At 44.9% G+C, this 20,383-nt stretch overlaps 1 protein-coding gene across 1 annotated transcript in view; it reads left to right on the plus strand.

The window, feature by feature from the left end:
* Positions 1-10,456: 10,456 nt before the first annotated feature.
* The window catches only part of PAF1 (PAF1 component of Paf1/RNA polymerase II complex), a 91,965-nt gene continuing 82,038 nt past the window's right edge, over positions 10,457-20,383 (plus strand). The window contains exon 1 of the mRNA XM_086938868.1: positions 10,457-10,584. Coding sequence (XP_086794994.1) covers positions 10,538-10,584 — 47 coding nt within the window. The 5' untranslated portion in view covers positions 10,457-10,537. The remainder of the gene's footprint in view (positions 10,585-20,383) is intronic.

Genomic DNA, 20,383 nt, shown 5'->3' on the forward strand with positions numbered 1-20,383 from the left:
ACAGGATTGTATGTGGTAAAACAGCTCGCTTAACACGACCTCTTAAGTTAAGCCTTTAAGGCTGCTTAGTCCATGCTACCACTAGGATAGCTTGTCTAACAAGGTTGACTTACAACCAGACATCTTTGGGGTTTGTTTGGACTGATACCCAGTGGTTCCAGAATTGGAAACACTACATATCAGGCCAACTTCTCACATTGGTGTGCAGCGGTGCGGATTTGAGCTTGCTGTTTGTTTTACCATTGCAATCTTTATCAAATTGAAAGATCACATCAAGTACCTCTAGGTACATATAAATCAAAAGCTTAGCATATTAAGTTCTACTGAACTTAGTAGTTGTAGATTAAAGGGATTAGCACACCCTGACTACAACTCACTAGCAAGGTACAGTAGGAAACCACTTAGTGTAGGTAAGTGCATCACTTACACCTCACTAGCAGTCATGTCTGATACAGGTAGAGCCTCAGGCTCTGCTCCTGTAATAGTTGATCCTATAGGGACAACATCCAGATATGACAACCTTAGCCACAAAGACCTGAGTGCCTTGTGCACAGCCAGGGGGCTAAAAAAGGGCAGAGGCCCTACCATTCCTTCCCTAGTAGCTCTCCTAGAAAAGGATGACCTAGATAAGGTGAGCCAGGCTCCCTTAGAATCAGGTGAAGGGATAAACTCCCCTGAGAATGAGGATCTTCCTGACAATGAAGTAGTGGAGGAGGAGGAAGAGGAAGACTCTGATTTAGAAGAGCCTGAAGATCAGGATCAGGGGGGAAACCAGGTACAGGTTGCCAGGCTTAACCAGGCCAACTTGGACCTACATGAGAATGGAGAGGGACAGCACCACTCCAGATCTCATAACCAAATTCTCCCAGGCAACAGGAGGGTGAGATCTCTATCAGGGGACTCTCATTGTAGATTAAAGGGATTAGCACACCCTGACTACAACTCACTAGCAAGGTACAGTAGGAAACCACTTAGTGTAGGTAAGTGCATCACTTACACCTCACTAGCAGTCATGTCTGATACAGGTAGAGCCTCAGGCTCTGCTCCTGTAATAGTTGATCCTATAGGGACAACATCCAGATATGACAACCTTAGCCACAAAGACCTGAGTGCCTTGTGCACAGCCAGGGGGCTAAAAAAGGGCAGAGGCCCTACCATTCCTTCCCTAGTAGCTCTCCTAGAAAAGGATGACCTAGATAAGGTGAGCCAGGCTCCCTTAGAATCAGGTGAAGGGATAAACTCCCCTGAGAATGAGGATCTTCCTGACAATGAAGTAGTGGAGGAGGAGGAAGAGGAAGACTCTGATTTAGAAGAGCCTGAAGATCAGGATCAGGGGGGAAACCAGGTACAGGTTGCCAGGCTTAACCAGGCCAACTTGGACCTACATGAGAATGGAGAGGGCCAGCACCACTCCAGATCTCATAACCAAATTCTCCCAGGCAACAGGAGGGTGAGATCTCTATCAGGGGACTCTCATCTTTCTAGTGCCTCAAGAGAATCTCAAAGAGGGATGACTTCCTCCCAGAGAAAAGAGCATAGGGCCAGAATGAGGGCTGTCCAACTCCAGATAGAGAGGGAGGAGGTAGCTCTGGCTCAAGCTAAACTTACCTTGGCTCAAGCTAAACTTACCTTGGCTAGGGAACAGAAATTAAGTGGCTTAGATGCCACTGGTGGCAGCAAAATTCCTAAAGAGAAACCCAGGTCCTATGATAGTAGAAACCTGACAAAGATTGTGCCCCCCTATCAGGAAGGGGATGACATCCACAAATGGATGACTGCTCTGGAGAGAGCCTGCATGGTACAGCAGGTTCCTGAGGAACAGTGGGCAGCAATCTTATGGTACTCCTTTTCAGAGAAAGGGAGGGATAGGCTCCTCACTGTCAGACATGAGGATGCCAGCAATTACAAAGTCCTGAAGAGTGTTCTGATAGATGGGTTTGGCTTAACCACTGAACAGTACAGGTTAAAGTTCAGAGATACCCAGAAGACACAGACTCAGGACTGGACTGATTTTGTTGATTGTGCAACTAAGGCTCTGGAGGGTTGGCTGAATGGCAGCAAAGTACATGACTTCACAGGATTGTATAATTTGATTATGAGGGAGCAGATCCTTAGTAATTGTCAGAACCAGCTCTTACACCAGCACCTGGTGGACTCAGATTTGACCTCTCCCCAAGAATTGGGAAAGAGGGCAGATAAGTGGGTCAGAACCAGGATTAGGCCTAAGAATCAGGACAATAACCAGAAGAAGGAGTCTACCAAGCCTCAAGATAAGGGTGGGGATAAAAGTAAAGAAAACACTTCCCCAGGGCCCCAAAACTCCAAGAAGGGGGGTGGGTCCCAAGACACTTCTTCAACAGAGAAAAAGCCTTATTGCCATGCCTGTAAACAGGTTGGGCATTACAAAACAGACAGCTGTTGTCCCAAGAATGGCAATAAAGAAAACATACCTCCAAAGCCAGCTCCAACACCTCCTGTTACTGTTAGCAGTAATACCCCAGGAAGTGGGAGCACACCCAGGAATCTGGGTGGGTTTACTTTTGGAGCCCAGGTGGACCCTGGCCTATCCAGATCCCCATCCCCAAATGATCTTGTCTATGAGACTGGCATGGGGTTTGCCAACTTCTCTGTTTGCCCAAATACCTTGAGCAAATATAGACAAGAACCCATCATCAATGGTTTGAAAGTTGAAGCTTTTAGAGACACAGGGGCTAGCATCACCATGGTGGCTGACTGTATAGTCCCCTCTAAGCAACTTTTACCAGGTGCCACATACCAGGTAACAAACATTGATGGCATCCAAACAAATCATCCCATGGCAGTAGTAAGTCTCAGCTGGGGAGGTGTCATTGGCCCAAAGAGAGTGGCAGTGTCACCAAACTTGCCTGTAGACTGTCTACTGGGTAATGATTTGGAAATCTCAGCCTGGGCTGAGGTTGAACAGGAAATCCATTCTAGAATGGTAAATTCCAATGGAAAGGTTAGTGGGGCTGTACTGGCTATAGCCCCAATTCAAGATGTCCTTCCTGAAAAGGTTGGTAGGGCTGAGCAACTCTCTGCCCCATCTTTACCAGAAGCTCTTCCAAACCAGAATAGCAAAGCTGTTATGATAACAGCAGAAACCCAAACTGAGTCTCCTCCTGAAAAGGTTGGTGGGGCTGTGATGGCCACAGCCCAAACTCAAACAGATATGGTTGTTGTGAAGCCTGAAATGATGGATCACTCCACCCAAACTGAGAGCATGGAGGAGGAAGATAAATCTCCCCCTCACCAGACATTAGGACAGGATCAGCCTCCTCAGGGAACTGATCTTACCCCTGATGAAGGAACTGCCCCAGAGGTTGTTAGGCCTGGCCTGACAGAGCCTCTGATGGCAGTGGACCCTTCTCAGGTGGGATCCAGTCTGGAGCAGGTAACCTGCCCCTCTCTACCTTGCCTTAGTCAGCCCAGGGCTGCAGAGGACAAGAAGGACAGTGAGACCCAGAGGGCCCCCTGTCAAATAAAGCACCCCCATCAACAGATTAGGGGCACCAAAACTAGTAGGCCTAGTAAGGTGAAAACTTTAAAAACTCCTGAGGGAGCCCCCTTAAAAACAGTTAGGGACCTCCCACAGATGGATTCTGTTGGGCACAGCCAAACCTGGGACCCAAAGGGCCCAAACCTGAACTGTCCCTCCAGCAAGCCAAACAGAGGGACCCAGCCTCCAGCTTTAGGTAGCCAGAGGTTGACCCTGAGAGCTCAGTGCAACTCAGTTGAAGAAAGAAAGGCACATATGCTGGAAGATAATTGGAGGAAGTTGAGCCCAAAAACAGTGGAGCCTCACTTCAATACTCCATATCCAAACCAGCCTTTAACTTTGCATAAACACACCCAAGGTAGTCATTCCCTATGGTGGAGACCCTCTAATACCCCTAGGGTGAGGGACTGCTTAGTGGACCATGAGACAGGGGGTACCCATGCTAGTGCAGGTACTTCCTTATATGGCCACTCAGGCAATAAAGGCTTACCTGGCCAAGGATAGCCTTATCTCCTTTCGTTTGGGGGGGGGGGGGGTTATGTCGGAAGGTGGCTACCTGACTATGGTTACCCCAGATTTTTTTGCCTTGTGTTTAGCTGGTTTTCGACTTAGTTGGCCTGGTTCCCTGCTAATCAGGGCCCCAGGCTATCTGCTCTCTCTGTAAAATGGATTCCATGTACCCTAGGTGCATAACTAGATTGGCTTGGATCACCTTATCAGCCCCTGTACAGAGCACTATAGGTGCCCAGGGCATAGGTGCATCCAAGGCCTACCAGGGGCTGCAGCATATATTTTGCCACCCCTGGCTGGCTATCTAAATTGACACAACTGGCTGATCACTCAGCTGGGGCAAGTGGGTGTAATCACCCCTTGCTTAGATATAGTATACCTCAGGGGTCTCCAACCGGTCGATCGCGAGCTACCGGTAGCTCGCCGACCCTCTGGGAGTAGCTCGCGCTACTTTCTAATTATAGAGAGGTCATTTAAATATTCTATTTTTTATCCTTTCATTGTCTTTTCCAGCTTTAAGACCTTGCCCGCCCTCTCACAAACCAGCTGCTCTGATTAGCTGAATGAGCTTAGCTGGGGCGGGGCGGGCCAAAGAACGTGACGTTCTTCCTAAAGTTGTGCTCCGTGGCGCAGTTTACAATTGCAATCTGGCCTATCTCATCCTTCTGGGAAGTTGCGCAGGTCTGGTAAGTGTTGCCCCTGATTATTCGAAGTAATGTTGGTAAAACTGTCTACGTGCATTGTTAGGCCTATGATTTTAATATCGGCTGCCACCGTGCTTTACATCTGCCTTCAGTAACAAAGCGCGGTGGCAGCCGATATTAAAATCAAGATTCTGCAGGCAGAGAGCAGCTACCGCGCTCACAGCTGATTTAAAAATCCAAAGTCCTTGCCTGCACCAACTACTTCCACTGACTGCCACGCAAAGGCAAATTTAAAGCGTGTTGAAGTCAGTGAAAGCCGTTCAAGGCAGGCAAGGACTTTCGATTTTTAACATTGGCTTCCGCTGTTGTAGCAGCTCAGTGCCTGCAGGATCATTGCATTCACTGAGCAGCTTTCACTGACTGCAGCACGCTTTAAATTTGCCTTCGTGTGGAAGTCAGTGAAAGCAGCGTTACAGTTTGGTGCTAGTGATGTCTCCGGGCAGATGAATGTGAGCAGGCCAGCTGCCATTCCTCTTATGTCAAATGGCGTCTCGTCTCACAAGGGTAGTCTGAAGATGTTGTGCTCTTCAAACAGGGAAGCCTTGAATGAGAGGGGACATATTTTGGACTTGGAAGCTGGTCCTTAATCTACTAAAAGTGTTGGATTCCAGCGTCAGTTGGCGACAGCTATTGCATTCCAGCTGGCTGCTCAGTACTCGAGTTGTGAGAGTCTCCTTTTTTGACTGTCCTTACAGTTGACAGAATTCCTTCCCTGTGACATTCTGCATGCCATTCAACCTTCCTGGGTCACACCCCCTGAAGAACCTTATCAAAAGACCACCGCTCAGAAGCTGCGCAGTCTGCATTTTTAATTAATATGATATATTTCCTGACCTATACATACCCGTAGCCATCAGTGACTCATGATTAGTGCATGCAAGGACCTTTTTTAACATCGGCTACAACCGTGCTTTATATCTGACTTCAGTAACAAAGCACGGTGGCAGCCGAGGTTAAAGTCCAAAGACCTTGCAGGCACTGGGCAACAACTGCGGTGGCAGACAATGTTAAAATCAAAGATTCTTGTCTGCAAGAGCCACTTTCACTTACTACTACAGCACGCTATAAATTTGCCTTTGCGTGGTAGTCAATTACAGCGGCTCAGTGCATGCAAGGCTCTTTGATTTTAACATCAGCTAACAAAGTGCTTTATTTTATCTTCTTTCAAATTTAAAGTGCTGTGGCAGCGATGTTTAAATCAAAGCGATTTACATGTACTGACCCAATCCTCCCAAAACAGGCCCTTCCCCTCTGTCCTGTCGCTCCCAGACTCTGTCCCCCACACTCTTCCTTTGTGCCATGGCAGCTCGTGTGACAATGAGCTGTGTTTTGCTGCACAACAGATGCGCAAAACACATTGTTTTGTAAATTCTTCTACTGGTTTGACTTTTATAGAGGCAGTTTACAATTTTAGTGGCCGAGATGATTCAATTTCTTCTTGTGTGGGATTTTTCTAAGCAAGGCTAATAAGTCCTTAAGGCAGTGATTTTACCCATGCACTCTGATCCTATTGATGTTCTGTCTTTATTTAGCATGGTTCTTGCTGTGTTTTACTTTTTTTGATAAGAAAGGGGATGCCTTCTATTGAAGCATTTTAATAGCGCTTACTAATGTGCTGCACTTACCTACATGATTAGCAGGCTATGGCATGTGTAGGGTAGGTGGTTAAAAGTGTTTTCTTTGGTTTTTGATCCTATTTTGGATGTGCTTCCTTGTCTTGCCTGATAACACCAAGTTGCAGTTATCATATTATTGGACGCATTGCATAGCAGTGTGATGAATGAGGTGTGAGACAGATATACAGTTAACTATGTTATGATTTTCAGTCTGCTGACAGCTTTAAACAGCTCTATAGTTGTATTTTGTTCAAACCACAGTATGGGCCACAAAGAAATTAGACTTAAAGACAATGAAGTAGGGCGTGAGAGGTGTCTCCGAAAAATGCGCAAGTTGCTTGGCCTTTAGTAGCTCACGACGATTTTCACTGATCAGAAGTAGCTCTCACTACAGAAAAGGTTGGAGACCCCTGGTATACCTATATCTAAACCTATATCTGGACACATATATAGCCTGTAAGCCACTCCTATGGAAGGCCTCATCAATCCTGGAGGCAGAGTGCGTGGTTTTATGTGAGATGGTGCTCTGGCATGAGCTGAGCCCGTCTGCAGCTGTCGGGAACAACTCCCTAAGCTGATCCGGGATAATGCCATACCATATACTCTTAAGCGCCTTATAATCCTCGCGGTTATATAGCAACTTTGGTTTGGCTTTATCAAAACATGTCGTGTAAGGTGTCATACGAATTGGAATACTACCCCCTCGCCAGTTCTGGCGACGGGGGTAGCATTCCACCCTTCTAGAGGGAGAAGACATGTTACTTTACTGAAACGCGGTTGATTTAAAATGAGCCTCAGATCCACAAAATGGATGCCCCTGCCACAGACACAGGTCTGGCCTCCTGCTGCTGACCGAAACCCGGCAGAGGAGGCCTGGACAAAGAGTTTCCTGTCACAGGGCGGTGTCAAACCACCCCAGACAGGAGATAGTGGATTGGAGTAGGGAGGTTTCAAAGAAACCAGACACTGCCTGGGGAGCACAAGGCTGCCCCTTGCATAATCCGGCCAAACCGGTTCTGGGGCCTCCCAGCCCCTGTCCCAGCGCAGCCAGGATCAAAGGAGAGGGGTGTAACCACCCCCTTCCTGGGTCCCACCCATAGGAGGGGACCTAGCAGGATGTCCAACCCCCCAGATTCGAATAAGAGGGGGAGCAGTCCCAATGCAACTCAGATCATCCTGAAGAAACATAAGAAACGAATTCTGGACCCTTCGACTTTCTACACGACGTGTGAAGACTGAAGAATCTCCCTTGTGGTCAAGGAGTGACCACCCTGTGCAAACAGGCACCATCCAGCCCTCGACCCTTGCTTTGTTGCAGTTCCCGCCGGAACTCGAGCGACAGAGATCGACGAGATCAAGCTTGCCTGCCTTCTACCTGCCCGATCCACAGTCCCTGCAGAGCTGAGACCCGTGGAGGCGACCGGAAGCGTGGGGCACGCCATCTTGAAAAAGCCACGAGACGCTGACCGTGCAGCCCACGAGTGATCCTCGAAGCTGTGCACCGGGGTTTGAGAAGCCCTAGCCCCGAGCTCCACTTGCACCAAAGCTCACCCCTCCACACTCGACGAGTGCTGCGTGGGGCCCTTCTGCTTGTGTGGGCTCGACGCGTTGGCCCGGTCACTTGCCAGCTGGCTTGTGGCCCCTGTGCCGACGAAACTTGAAATACGACTCGCTTTTCTGGTTGCTCCAGATCTGCACCAGCTCCTGTGAAAAGGAGCCCCCACTCTGACCCTCCTGGTCCGAGTGATAAGCAATCTCCCGGTTCCGCGTGGATTGCTTTTGCCAAGTGCTGTTTGCTGCAATCTTGAAGCCGACGGTGCTGACGGCGAGAGCCTACGTGGGATAGATCGTGACCTGCTCCTGGACGTCGCAGATGCCCCAGAGCCCACGTGACAGCGGAGAGAAGCCTATCGACAACCGCCTGATTGCGCCCGATATTGCCTGGTTCCGTCCTGGTTCCACCCTGGTCACTGCTGAGTGACCCAGACTCTGTCCCCTCTGCTTTCAGGTACTTTTCTACTTCGATCCACCCTTGGATTGCACCGGACACTTCTGCTTCACATCGCCTGCAGCTGCAACAGCTTCAAGCACCAAGAACCTGCGTGTCAGAACCCGACGCCACTTCGACCCTGTGCACCCACGGCCTGTGGGTGAGGTAACATTGCAACGCCGGTGTCTATACACTGGTACACACCTCTAGGGTCTGTGTCTAAAGTTTTGTGTTCCTAGGTTCAGCGGAAGTATATTTTAATTCACTTTAACTGACTTTTACGCACCATTGACAGTGCATTGGTGCGCGCCGCACTTTCCGTGCTGCACCCGTCTCCTGTGGGCTACTCCCGACTTCATCATTGCTAGTCCTGACTGCTCCCAGCGAATCTCTAGGCCCTAGGCCTAACCATTGTTCGATAAGTGTTACTTATACCACTTTTTTAGTATATGGTCTGAGTGTCCACCCGCCCTCATCCATAATTGTGCAACTTTATATGTGTAACAGTGCTTTTGATTTAACGCTTGTGCCCCTTTCCTCATAAAGAGTACTGGGGAGTAATTTAGAAATAAATACATATATTTTTATAATGTATACTTGTGTGGTGTCCTTTCATTTGATTACAGGATTGTATGTGGTAAAACAGCTCGCTTAACACGACCTCTTAAGTTAAGCCTTTAAGGCTGCTTAGTCCATGCTACCACTAGGATAGCTTGTCTAACAAGGTTGACTTACAACCAGACATCTTTGGGGTTTGTTTGGACTGATACCCAGTGGTTCCAGAATTGGAAACACTACATATCAGGCCAACTTCTCACACTTGCCGATGGTGGGTGTGGGTGAGGATGAAGAAAGGTGTAGTCAGTGCAATAGTGAGTGAAAGTAATAAAAAAGGTAATCAGTCCACTTCCAACTTTAATAACGTGGCTGATTCCTTAGTTAAAAGGGGTGGGAGGGGAGTTTAGAGACCGTAAAGGTATACAGAACAATAACTCTACCCCCTAGTGTGGTCAACATGTTTCTCGCCAAAAGGCGATTCGTCAGGACCTCAAAAAAAAGTACTACACAAAAACAAATGTGGATTCAATGCTCAATCTCTATGAAGAAAGCAAATACAACCTCGCTGGGTCGGAGGACAAGAGGGCCAAGGGGTCCTGCTCTATTTAGGCGACCCTAAAGGGATTAAGATAGGGCCTCGCAGCATGCTCCCGTGAGGCCAGCGTTATAAGGTTGGATGCACCTTAACGGAGACACTGGAACGGCGGAACACCTACCCCTCACGCTCGCGGCACCTGGTCAGGGTGAAAATTCTTTTCTGCAACTAATTGAACTCCTTACCTCCCTACAATATGAAGTTGTAATTGGGAACTTGCTGGGGCAGAGCGAGGATCAGAACAGGTTTCTCCGTTGAGATACACTTCAGAAAAATGCCTCTTGTCATAAGGACGTTAAAATGTGCTGCATGGTAAAATACTTATAAAGTAAAAAATGTGAGACCTATTGGCTACGCCAATGCTTGTTTAAAAATCCTGTCAAAAATGTGCCTTCATGTCAGGTTGTCACCCTAGCCGAGACCCACTTCCTGGTCCAAAGTCGGCAGCTCTGGCTGTTAAGCCACCCCACTTTCTATAAAAATACTGATCAGACCGGTAAAATACACTGTACGCCGGTATCGTATCACCATAAATCCACGCGTATCACTTCTTCTCATGGCTGTGTTTAAGCAATGGTTGAGAAGGTTGTGAGCAATTTTCTTGTACTATTCTTTCTGAACGCATTTCCGTGAGACACGAAGAATTCACTGCAAATGTAGAAAAGACACACATTTGCCTACAGAAAGCCTGGCACCACCACCTTGTAACTGTTTTACCAATCGATTATTCGAGTCTTTCTTTTCTTACCCTCAAAGCAATGTTGAAACTACAATACCCATAGTCCCTTGCTCAGAGGGGGTCCTAACGTGTAATAAAAGGCAAAGTTGAGCCTGAATCCGATATATTTATTTATGTAGATTTGGTACTAGAGTCTCTACTCGATCCACCATTCCGTTTGTACAGTTCCACTTAAACCCCTGTCGAGTTCTGGAAACCACGGATGTTAAGACAGGCATTATAGGGGCAGCCTCTGCGTAGGCCCCAGGTTGCCTCTTGTGATTCTGCGAAGACCGTGGCCGTGTAGGAAATCAACAGCGGCGGCAGCCATGGCTCCCACCATTCAGACCCAGGCGCAGCGTGAAGATGGGCACAGGTGAGTCCAGCGATCGTTTAATTACCCTACGATTAAGGCCTACACAGCCCTCAGATTGCGTTACAGCCCAATACGTTATGGGAACCTGCATTTCAAAGCTCGCCATACACTGGCCCTCGTGACGTCACGGCGTTTGCGTCATAGCAGAAGTGCGACTTAAGAACATAGGCATGGCTTTGTACACAGTGCTCTGTCTCTAGGCATATACTATAGTCAGCTCTGTTGTGCTTACGCTATGGAAAGAACACTATTGGTGGGAATGTATGTGCTCGATTGGATAACATCCTGGTTGAACTGACATTGCTATCCTTTAGTACGATTGCCTGGGAATTTTATATCCATAGTTGTTTGATTCGTTATCTACTTTATATCGTTTGCCTTTGTAGGGTTAAGAGCCAGTGTTAGATGCTGGCACCTCTCCAAACTGAATCACGGGTTATATGTCAAATGAAGCATCCTTATTATGTCTTGTGTGAGAAGTTTTTTTTATTTTATTGATAACCAATTTGTGTTCAGTCAACACCACTTTCACAGGCAAGTTTGTCAGTGAGCTTTCTCTAAGCAGTGCCTGATAGTCAAAATAAAAAACTTGGATAGTTGTTGATAGGCATAATGTTGCTATATCGGTTATCATTAGTGGGTCTATTAACATAAGTCTGCATTTAGTAGTAATACTGACATTCTACAAAATGCTATTCACTAATCTTCTTACTAAGATTTCTGCTTCACCTATCTTCTATGCATAGATCTCTGCCAAAGTGTGGAGATTTCCGTACACTTAGGCTTGGGTGTATGTTTTAGTAGTAAATATGGGCGGGGATAGGCTGGAAAATGCTGAATTCTTATACCTAAATGGTTTAGGGAAAAGTATGCAATAACAAAAAAAACTACCAAACAAGATAAAGCCCATTGCTAATCACAATATGCACATCTAATGTTACTGTGGCCAAAAATGTCCCAAAAGAGTTGTAAATGTACTCCATCCTAACCTTTGGGTAAGTCCAGTACCATGCATGGCCACTCACAGGTAGTGCAGCATACTGCCATAGAAAACAATAGAGGCAGGGATTTAAATAACACCCGTAGTAAAACTTGCTTAAGTAAATAAAATGGTGCTGCCTTTTAAAATAAATATGTGCATTTTGTTTAATGTGAAATACATATGATTAGTAAATAAATATATTATTAAAAACTCAATCAAGTTAATTTTATATTTGTAAAACATGTATTATTTTTAAACAACTCTGAACATAAGTGATCATAAATGGTAATATTAAATAATGTAGGTGGAATTTGAAAAAAATCTATTTAGAGATTTTAAAATTAAATCAATTAAAAACAATCCCTATTTTAATACAATGCTATATTTAAGTTAATGTGCTGCATCATTTTATTTCAACAATTCTATATTTAAACTAAGACTATAAAATTATGTAACTTTAATATTTTATAATAGTTTTATTTTTAAGTTGAATACATTTTCCTCTGCCATAAGATCTCCGACCTGGTGGCCGGGACCTCCAGCTATGTGTGGAAAGTTATGGGTAGTCATTTTAGGCTTGTAAATCCTGTGCTGTGAGGCTCCACCTACATGTGAAGACATATCGGTCTGTATCTGGGAGCAACTTTACACTAGGAAATAGTGAATAGCCAAAAAATGTAAAGTTACTAAGATGCAGTAGTAGGCGTGCCCCCTAGATGCACAGATGTCACTATTGACTGTAGCTATTACCTCGGGGTTGTTTTTAATGCACCAGCCACTGCCCTTGACACCCCTGTTTCAGAGGTTGCTAAGACTTCACATTTTCCCTGCATACAGCAGGGGCAGTTGGTCAGCTCAATTCATCCATTTGCTAACTTCACTTTGAGTGACTGCATTCTGCCCTTGATAACGCTGGTTCAGAGGTTGCAAAGACTGAGCCATAAACAGTAAACTGGACGTTTTTTTAAGTGCTATGCTAATATTGCAGGTCAACATGTTTCAGACATTGCCTTTCACTATCCGTTTTTTTTGTGCCTGGCTTGTCTGTTCATGTTGTTATGCTTCATCAGTTAGTTAATACCTGGGCCACTTTAATTATGCCATTATCTGACCGCAGCGTTTTTTGCATAGTCGTGGTTTTGCCACATAGACCACCAACCTCTGCATATTTTTCCCTAAATAATTTTTGTTTCTAGCTCAAACGTTTCAAAAGTTACTAAGAATGCAGTTACCTGTGTCACTGCACAGTGGAAGACCCTTTGCAAAAGTTGACTGGTCACCTTTCTGTTGCTTATTGCTGTATTTGGTTATTAAACTGGTACTAATGAGGTGTAACCAATGCCCAGACAGTGTTAAGTGTAACAAGCATTGGCAAAGCCAATAGGTCTTGCCTATGTGAGATATATTGCTAGTGTCTATGTGGTGTGGCATGTTATGGTATGGTATGGTACGGTATGGTATGGTATGCAGGCTTTGAAAAATCAAACATTTTACTACACCTGCAGGTCAAGTAATTTGAACAATCTACTCAACCTAACTGTAATGTACTTAACCTGTAAACTGGTCTCAGATTGTGTGATCAGTGGCAAGTATTTTGTGTTACAAAGTCACCTTTTTCTTCATTCTCACACGAGTGCACCTTGAAATATGTGAGTTTAGCATTTCTCCTTTACAAAACAAAACTATTATTTAATGTTTAAATAGACTAGGCGTTTGCTCCATGTGTAATAAGAAGATAGTCCACATTTAGGGAACACATGATCCCTGCTTGCCTCTCTGTTTACAAATAGCATTGCCATTAGTGCAGGTGTGTTTCTCAGTTCATGTTTAAACAGATCCTCCAGGATTTCGTGATTTCGCGATTTGCAATAAAATCGCAAAATCTGCAGTTTTGTGTAAATGGCGCACTTTTTTCTAAAGTGCTGGCGAAATCCAAGGGATGCAGGTGGACCCTTTATATTGGCCCTGTGGCTCTCACCCTAAACTCTCGTTTTGAGACTGTATCCCATGCAGACCCCCGGGGAGGGCTGAATAAAGCACTACTTGTGTTTGGCGCAGGGCAAAGGAAGTGAAGGCAGTAGTGCCCGTGGCCCTGAGGGTTAGAGGCAGCTCGTGATGCAGAGTGACCGAATGAGGGTGGGGGGCAGCTCAAGATCAGCAAATGTAACTTCACAGCCCTCCTGTTTTCTGGGCGGTCTTTGTCAGAGGGTGCGTTGAGATCCCTGCCTCGCGGAAGGTGTGGACTTCTGAACCCCGGGGTTCGTGTCCTGTGCCAGGACCTGTGCTAGCCGGGCGCGCTGTCCCATGGCGAGGCCTTGGGGAGAGCTGCTTCGTGCCTGGGCCGCACATCCCGGCAAAGCTGCACAGGCAGAGTTCAAACCCAAAATTAGAACATTTTCAGGACACGCGGTATCAGTCCACACCATCGCCTGTCCACCAACGAGCCTTCAGCTCCCAAAGTAGAGACTTTACAACATTTGTTCAAAGAACTAAATGCACTAAGAGAAGGGTATGCTTGTTCCGACTGCCCAACACAAGGGCTCCACTTTGAACGCTGCACATCAGCCCTCCTTTCTATTCCTAAACAGCAGACCACCGCCTCCTACTCTTCAAAGTTCACCAGGGCTCTCACTGCAGCACAACACGGCACACAAAACCCCCTCCGCTTCATTTTATCGTATTGCACTGAAACATTTTTAGAACGCTCACTGCTCCAATCTGAGGCCACGAAGCGCTTACTTACATGGATAGTATCAGGGCTTTAAGTGGCATGAAAAAACACGGGGGTGGTGTCTCGAATTGTATTTTTCTGTTTCTGTAATTTCATCCAGATTTATGATACAGCAAATAACATCCTACCTATAACAAGTCAGGACTATTGGCTTTGTCAATGGTTGTTAGTTACAGAACATAAATAAGCAGCAACTATGGCTTGTATAGAATATTGAAAAAGCTTCCACTTAAAGCCCTGGTGACACCACGACAATGTTGCTGCTCCTGAGTTTCAACAAGAGAAGGGAAATCCAGAGAGAAAATGACTCTCTATAAAGGATTTCTCTTACCCTACAACGTCCCCCTGGCATGACGTCATGCTGCTACTTCTCCACTAGTGAGAAGTGAGCACACACACATGGATGCAGTCCGGAAAAAAACGGACTGCCTGTGCCAGGGCACAAAAGAGAGCCCGATAGAGACCCGTTTTGAGGTCCCTTTTAAAAAACTGCCTGTGCTTAGCACCGGTGACACCCGGCCCACTTAAAGCCCTGGACAGCACACAGCACCCCATCCCTCCTCCTCCTCTAAAACAGCACTTCAGGCATCATCACACTCATCCAGCAGATCACATCAGGACTCCTCTTTCTACACCAGAGATCAGGCCCCCCGTCCCATCTACACTGCCCAACAGATCTTTTCTCCTAGACTTCAACGCCATGCTGTAGGTCTCTAATTCCTACTGAGCATATAAGGCCTCTTCATCCTGCAATGCACACTTGTCCTCCTATTCCTACCAAGTACCTCACGCTTTTGTCACTGGATTACCTGGGACTGTGGCCATTCACGTTTTCATGCAATTCCATCGCTTGTAGCTAGTCAGCTCCTAAAACAAATTGTCTAAATTGTAAATAAACCAAATATACATAGCTTCATGTTATAAAATAACAAAAAAATAAGATGTGTTTGTTGTCGGAAAAATTGCAAAAGAAAGTGCCGCAAAAATGCTGCTAAATTTCCAGATTTGTGCCACTAAATTTCCAGATTTGTGCTGTGAAATTTGCTAATTTATGCCGCAATATCCTGGGGGTCTGTTTAAACACCCCCTTTTAATAAATATATTACTAAAGCATGATATGGCAGCGTCTTTCATTTACACACAGTACATTTCCAAGTAATGGCCAAAAACCTTCCCACTATCTTGCAGCATTACTGATGAAACTATATAGTGTATTAACAATAATCTGTGAAAAATGGGTTACAGAAAACATTTATTCAATCTTGGTGTGCAGTAGGACTAAATCCAGGTGCGATTATACCGCACATGGATGCTTTTCATCTCAGAGTGAGTGCCATAAGGATATATTGGTTATAGTGTTGTGTGTGAGAGACAGTGGCATAGCCTGCCTTGTTGTTTCCAAAACTGGGATATTGTATGGTTGTTTTCTGATGAGAAGAGTGAGACGGTGCCTGTGCTGTAGAACATTCTGTAAATGTTATATCGGGGCAGATAAAGTTGCCGCACACATTTCTTTAGGGTAGCTTCTGTCCCAAAGGCCAGAGATAGTACATATTTGCTTTGAACTGCTTACAAAAGCAGCTCTAATCACGGGCTACTCAGTCTTTAAACAATACGAGCCAAAATCAAATGTAATAGTAACGGTTCACATTGAATTGAATTGGAATTGAATTGAATTGAAACTACACTTGTATAGCGCTATCTACCTGGAGGCCTCGTAGCGCTTATGACTGAGAGCTTACTTATCGCGGGCTCAGGGCAGATCAGCAGGATTTAGCATACAGGTGAGTTTTCAGGGCTTTCCTGAAGGAAAGATGATTAGTAGTTCCTCGAAGGGATAAAGGAAGGGTGTTCCAGAGCTTATCCGCAGTGTGTAAAAAGGAGCGGCCACCCCAGCGGGCTTTCCTGACTCTGATGGAGGTGGCCAGCTGGAGGGTACAGGATCGGAGGGAGCGGGACGGGACATAGGGAGAGACCAAAGGCTGTAAAATTGCAGGGCCAACGCGATGGAAGGCTTTGTGTAAAATACACATGGCCTTGAATTGTACTCTAGCCGCTATGGGGAGCCAGTGAAGCTCCCTTAGGGCATTCCTTGCTGACTGCCAGCGAGGAAGATTGTAGAGTAGACGGGCCGCACTGTTTTGGGTGACTTGGAGTTTCTGGATGACAAAGGAGGGGGCTCCCATATAGAGGACGTTCCCGTAGTCCAGGCGAGATAGTATGAGAGCCTGGACCAGGATCCTCCTTGCCTGAAATGGAAGCAGAGGGAGCACCTTCCGCAACATCCTCATCAATCCAAAACAGGTAGCTGCGGTCTTTGTGGCTTGGGCCGAAAAGTTCAAGGCTGTGTCGAACCAAATCCCCAAGCTTTTTATTTGGGACTTGGGAGCGGGGGGCGGGCCCAGACATGGTGGCCAGATGGATGCAAGAACAGAGGGAGAAGGGTTACCCAATAAGATGACATCTGTCTTCTCCCCGTTGAGTTTTAAACAGGAGGATTGCATCCATCTGGCAACAGCCTCCAGACAGGGGCCTAAGGTGTTGGACGATCCCTCCGAGTGGTCTAAGGAGACCACCAGTTGGGTATCGTCCGCGTAGGTGACGATACGCACACCGAAGGGATGGACTATCCTGTCTAGGGGTTCCATGTAGGCATTAAACAGGGTGGCGCCACTGCACAACAGCTCTTTTCAAGCACTCGTGCTGGCATCCACCTTGCGGGAGCGAGCAGAGGAGTGCGGGCCATCTGTTTTCAATGAGCGCGCGCCGCTGCTCGCTCCCACAAGGTGGACCCCAGCACAAGCACGAGTGCTTGAAAAGAGCTGACCGATTCCTAAAGGTCACTCCTAGAGCAGCGCTACGCTCTAGGCTAGACCTAAACAGGGGGAGATTTCCTTAAATATAGGTATTAGTTAACATATATTTGTATATAATGCTATATTTACATGTGGGTGTTTTGTTTTATTGGCAGCTTAATTTGCCAAAATTCAACATCCATCAAAGTATGAATGCATGTTTATCAGTCAAATAAATCTGAAATTATATTCTCAAATCACAAATCAAATATGGATAAAAACCAATAAAATTGCCCAAAAATAAATGTGGATAAATACGGAAATGTTAAAAAAAAAAATTAAAAAAACATAAAACGGGGAGCCCTAGGTATAACCCGTCGTTGTATGGTATGGTGTTGCCTGTCGCTGTATGGTATGGAATGGTCAGCGGGGAGGCACACACAACGAACCTGGATACAGAAATCCAAGTAATAACAAAGATTAACTGACAACAAACTGCAAACAATATTAGCATAATGTAAGCAATTGTTGGTTATTTTATTGGGGTCACCCTTCATGCATGGAACAGTGCACTTGTTGCTAGTTAGTATGTTTGTTTTCACCATGTATTTCTTGTCCTATCACGTGAAAGTGAATAATAAAAGGCATATAAAGGAAATATATGTTGGTAAATATCACTTAGTCACTGTTGCTTCCATGCAATGGTTTGCCTTTACTTTGAAGGATGTGACAAACTAAAATCAAGCGCTCAGGCATGATAAAATAATTTGCAGAGAGGTGTAAATGTATACTTGCACTTCTCTGCATTTCATGGAGAGGGTTTATGTGACTGCTTGTCTGGAACTTGAAGCGTGAAACCAATCTAATACCCATGCACACTCAAAATTAACAAGCAGTTGTTCGAGTTTGAGCCATTGCCATTGTAAATTTACCTTTTTATTTATGTTTTAGTTTATAAAACTTAAATAAAGCTAAGAGAAAAGAAAAATTAACTACGATGTTTGACAAAGGAAATCTGGAAAGAATCCCAGAAAAACAAAATTTAACAGGGAAAAACGATGTCAAAAGCAACTTAAGATTATGGGAAAAAGTCAGCAAAAAAGAAATTAACAAATCATGGGAGCTGATCACTTTGAGAAAATATTTGGAAGTGGAAAGGGTCCCAAGGGGCCTGCGAATAATGTTAATGCCAAGTCAACAAGATGCCACCAATGATCTGTTACAGGAGTGGGGTGAACATACCCTAAACTCATCGTTGGGATTAATAAAATACTGGTGAAACACATCGAGATTGCACTAGAAAAAATAAAAAAACAGCTAAAGGATGTGGAAAAGGACCTGGAAACTCTCAAACTAAACCCTGAAATGATAAAATTCAAGGAAGATCTAGAAAAACAAATTGACAAACCTGAGGAGACTAAGACAAAGGAAGCACAACAAGTTTGTAAGAGATACCATTGACTATTCAGAAGGGTGAATCTTTACTTTTGCCCGAAAGTTTGACCCTTTTAAACAACATGGGGGAACAGTAGTCGCATCATCAACAAGTATGTCCTCCCTGACCTCAACGGAACAGAGTGAAGAAGATACCCCAATGGATGCGGCAAGGAAGGTTTTTTTAGGGGACATGCGCCTTGTTCTCCAACAAAGACAATGGGAACAGAACCAAATGGCGCAGAAACCACCACGAGAAAGGGGAAGGGGCAGAGCCGGGCAACAGAGAAATCGAAACAAACAACAAGACGAGGGCGGAGAAGCAAGTGCTTCAAGCGAAAAAATTGGTAGGAAGACCCGGAGTATGCGACAAAGGATGGAACAATGAATGAGGAACTACAAGTTGTCAATTTATCAGAAAGAGAAATAACATCATCTGAAATCTCACTGTTAAAGAGAGGCATACATTATTGTCCAACACAGCGAATGGATTTGGCACAGACCAGAATAGATTTCTACCTGTACCTACGCAACATCAAATTGGCGAAGTATTTCATGGATAATAAAAACAAACAAAAAAAGACTAAGGTGCTCCCAAAACCAACTTCAACCCTCCTGGTAAAAGAGGCAGAAGTCTATCTGACATTGTTAAATTTGAATGCAGAGGAGGGACAAAATATCACTCTGGAAACTGCAATATCTAAATTGGGGGCAGTTATGTGCGAAAAGAAACCGAAATCCAAATTCTACCCACAACTAACTCCTGGCAACAAAATTGATATGTTTCAAGAGGCTGTAACGCATGACTTATACAAAATAAAGAAATCCAAATGTAAGGACAATCTAACCAAAAACGAACGAGAAGCTCTAACAACCCTCATCAATGACCAAGAAATAGAAATTAAAATGGCGGATAAAGGGGGCAATGTGGTGTTATGGGACCGAAAAGCATACACCACAGAATCACTGCATCAGCTGACTAACATTGAATTTTATGAAAAGTTAAAATTGGATCCAACTGACAATATCAAAAGAGAAATCGATAAAAATTTAAGTATATGGGAAAAGAACGAACTAATTGACTATGATGAAAGAAAATATCTCAGCGTGGACTTTCCAAGACTTGCGACAATGTGTTTTCTACCGAAAAGACATAAGGACTCCACTAAACCACCAGGGAGGCCGATTGTGACGGCAAATGGCTCATTACTGGAACCGATGGCCAATTTTATTGACCATTTTCTTTTTCCATATGTGGCAAACTTACAATCCTACATAAAGGACACAACAGACTTTTTGGGAACCCTGAATAAACTGAAATGGCAAAAAAAGTATCTCCTGATAACAATGGATGTGATCTCCCTCTATACAAACATTGGTAACACCATTGGTTTGAATGCCTGCAAGTATAAAGAACATAATGACATGTTACTGAACATGATTTCAACATGCCTAACAAACAATATTTTCCTATTTGGAGGTCAAATGTATCGGCAACTGAATGGAGCCGCGATGGGCTGGTGGGAGAAGGAAGTGGCCTGGAATATCAAAAAAGAGAACCATACCAAACACATAGTGACCTGGAAACTGTTTATAGATGACTTGTTCATCGTTTGGGACGGAAGTGAAGTCTAATTTCAAGAATACTTTGAAATCCTTGACAACAGCACTCCAGGTTTGAAATGCACATATGAAATAAGCAAGAGCAAAGTGATATTCCTGGATGTGGAAGTATATGTGAACAAGTATTTACAATGCAACGGTCTCGCCTTTGCCAAAGTTAAAGCTATTGGCATTGTAAATGACAAAATGTTTATTTATGTGTTGGTTTTGAAAACAGATAAATAAATGGCATTG

This window comes from Lissotriton vulgaris, chromosome 9, assembly GCF_964263255.1.
Source record: "Lissotriton vulgaris chromosome 9, aLisVul1.2, whole genome shotgun sequence".
Classification (NCBI taxonomy): Eukaryota; Metazoa; Chordata; class Amphibia; order Caudata; family Salamandridae; genus Lissotriton; species Lissotriton vulgaris.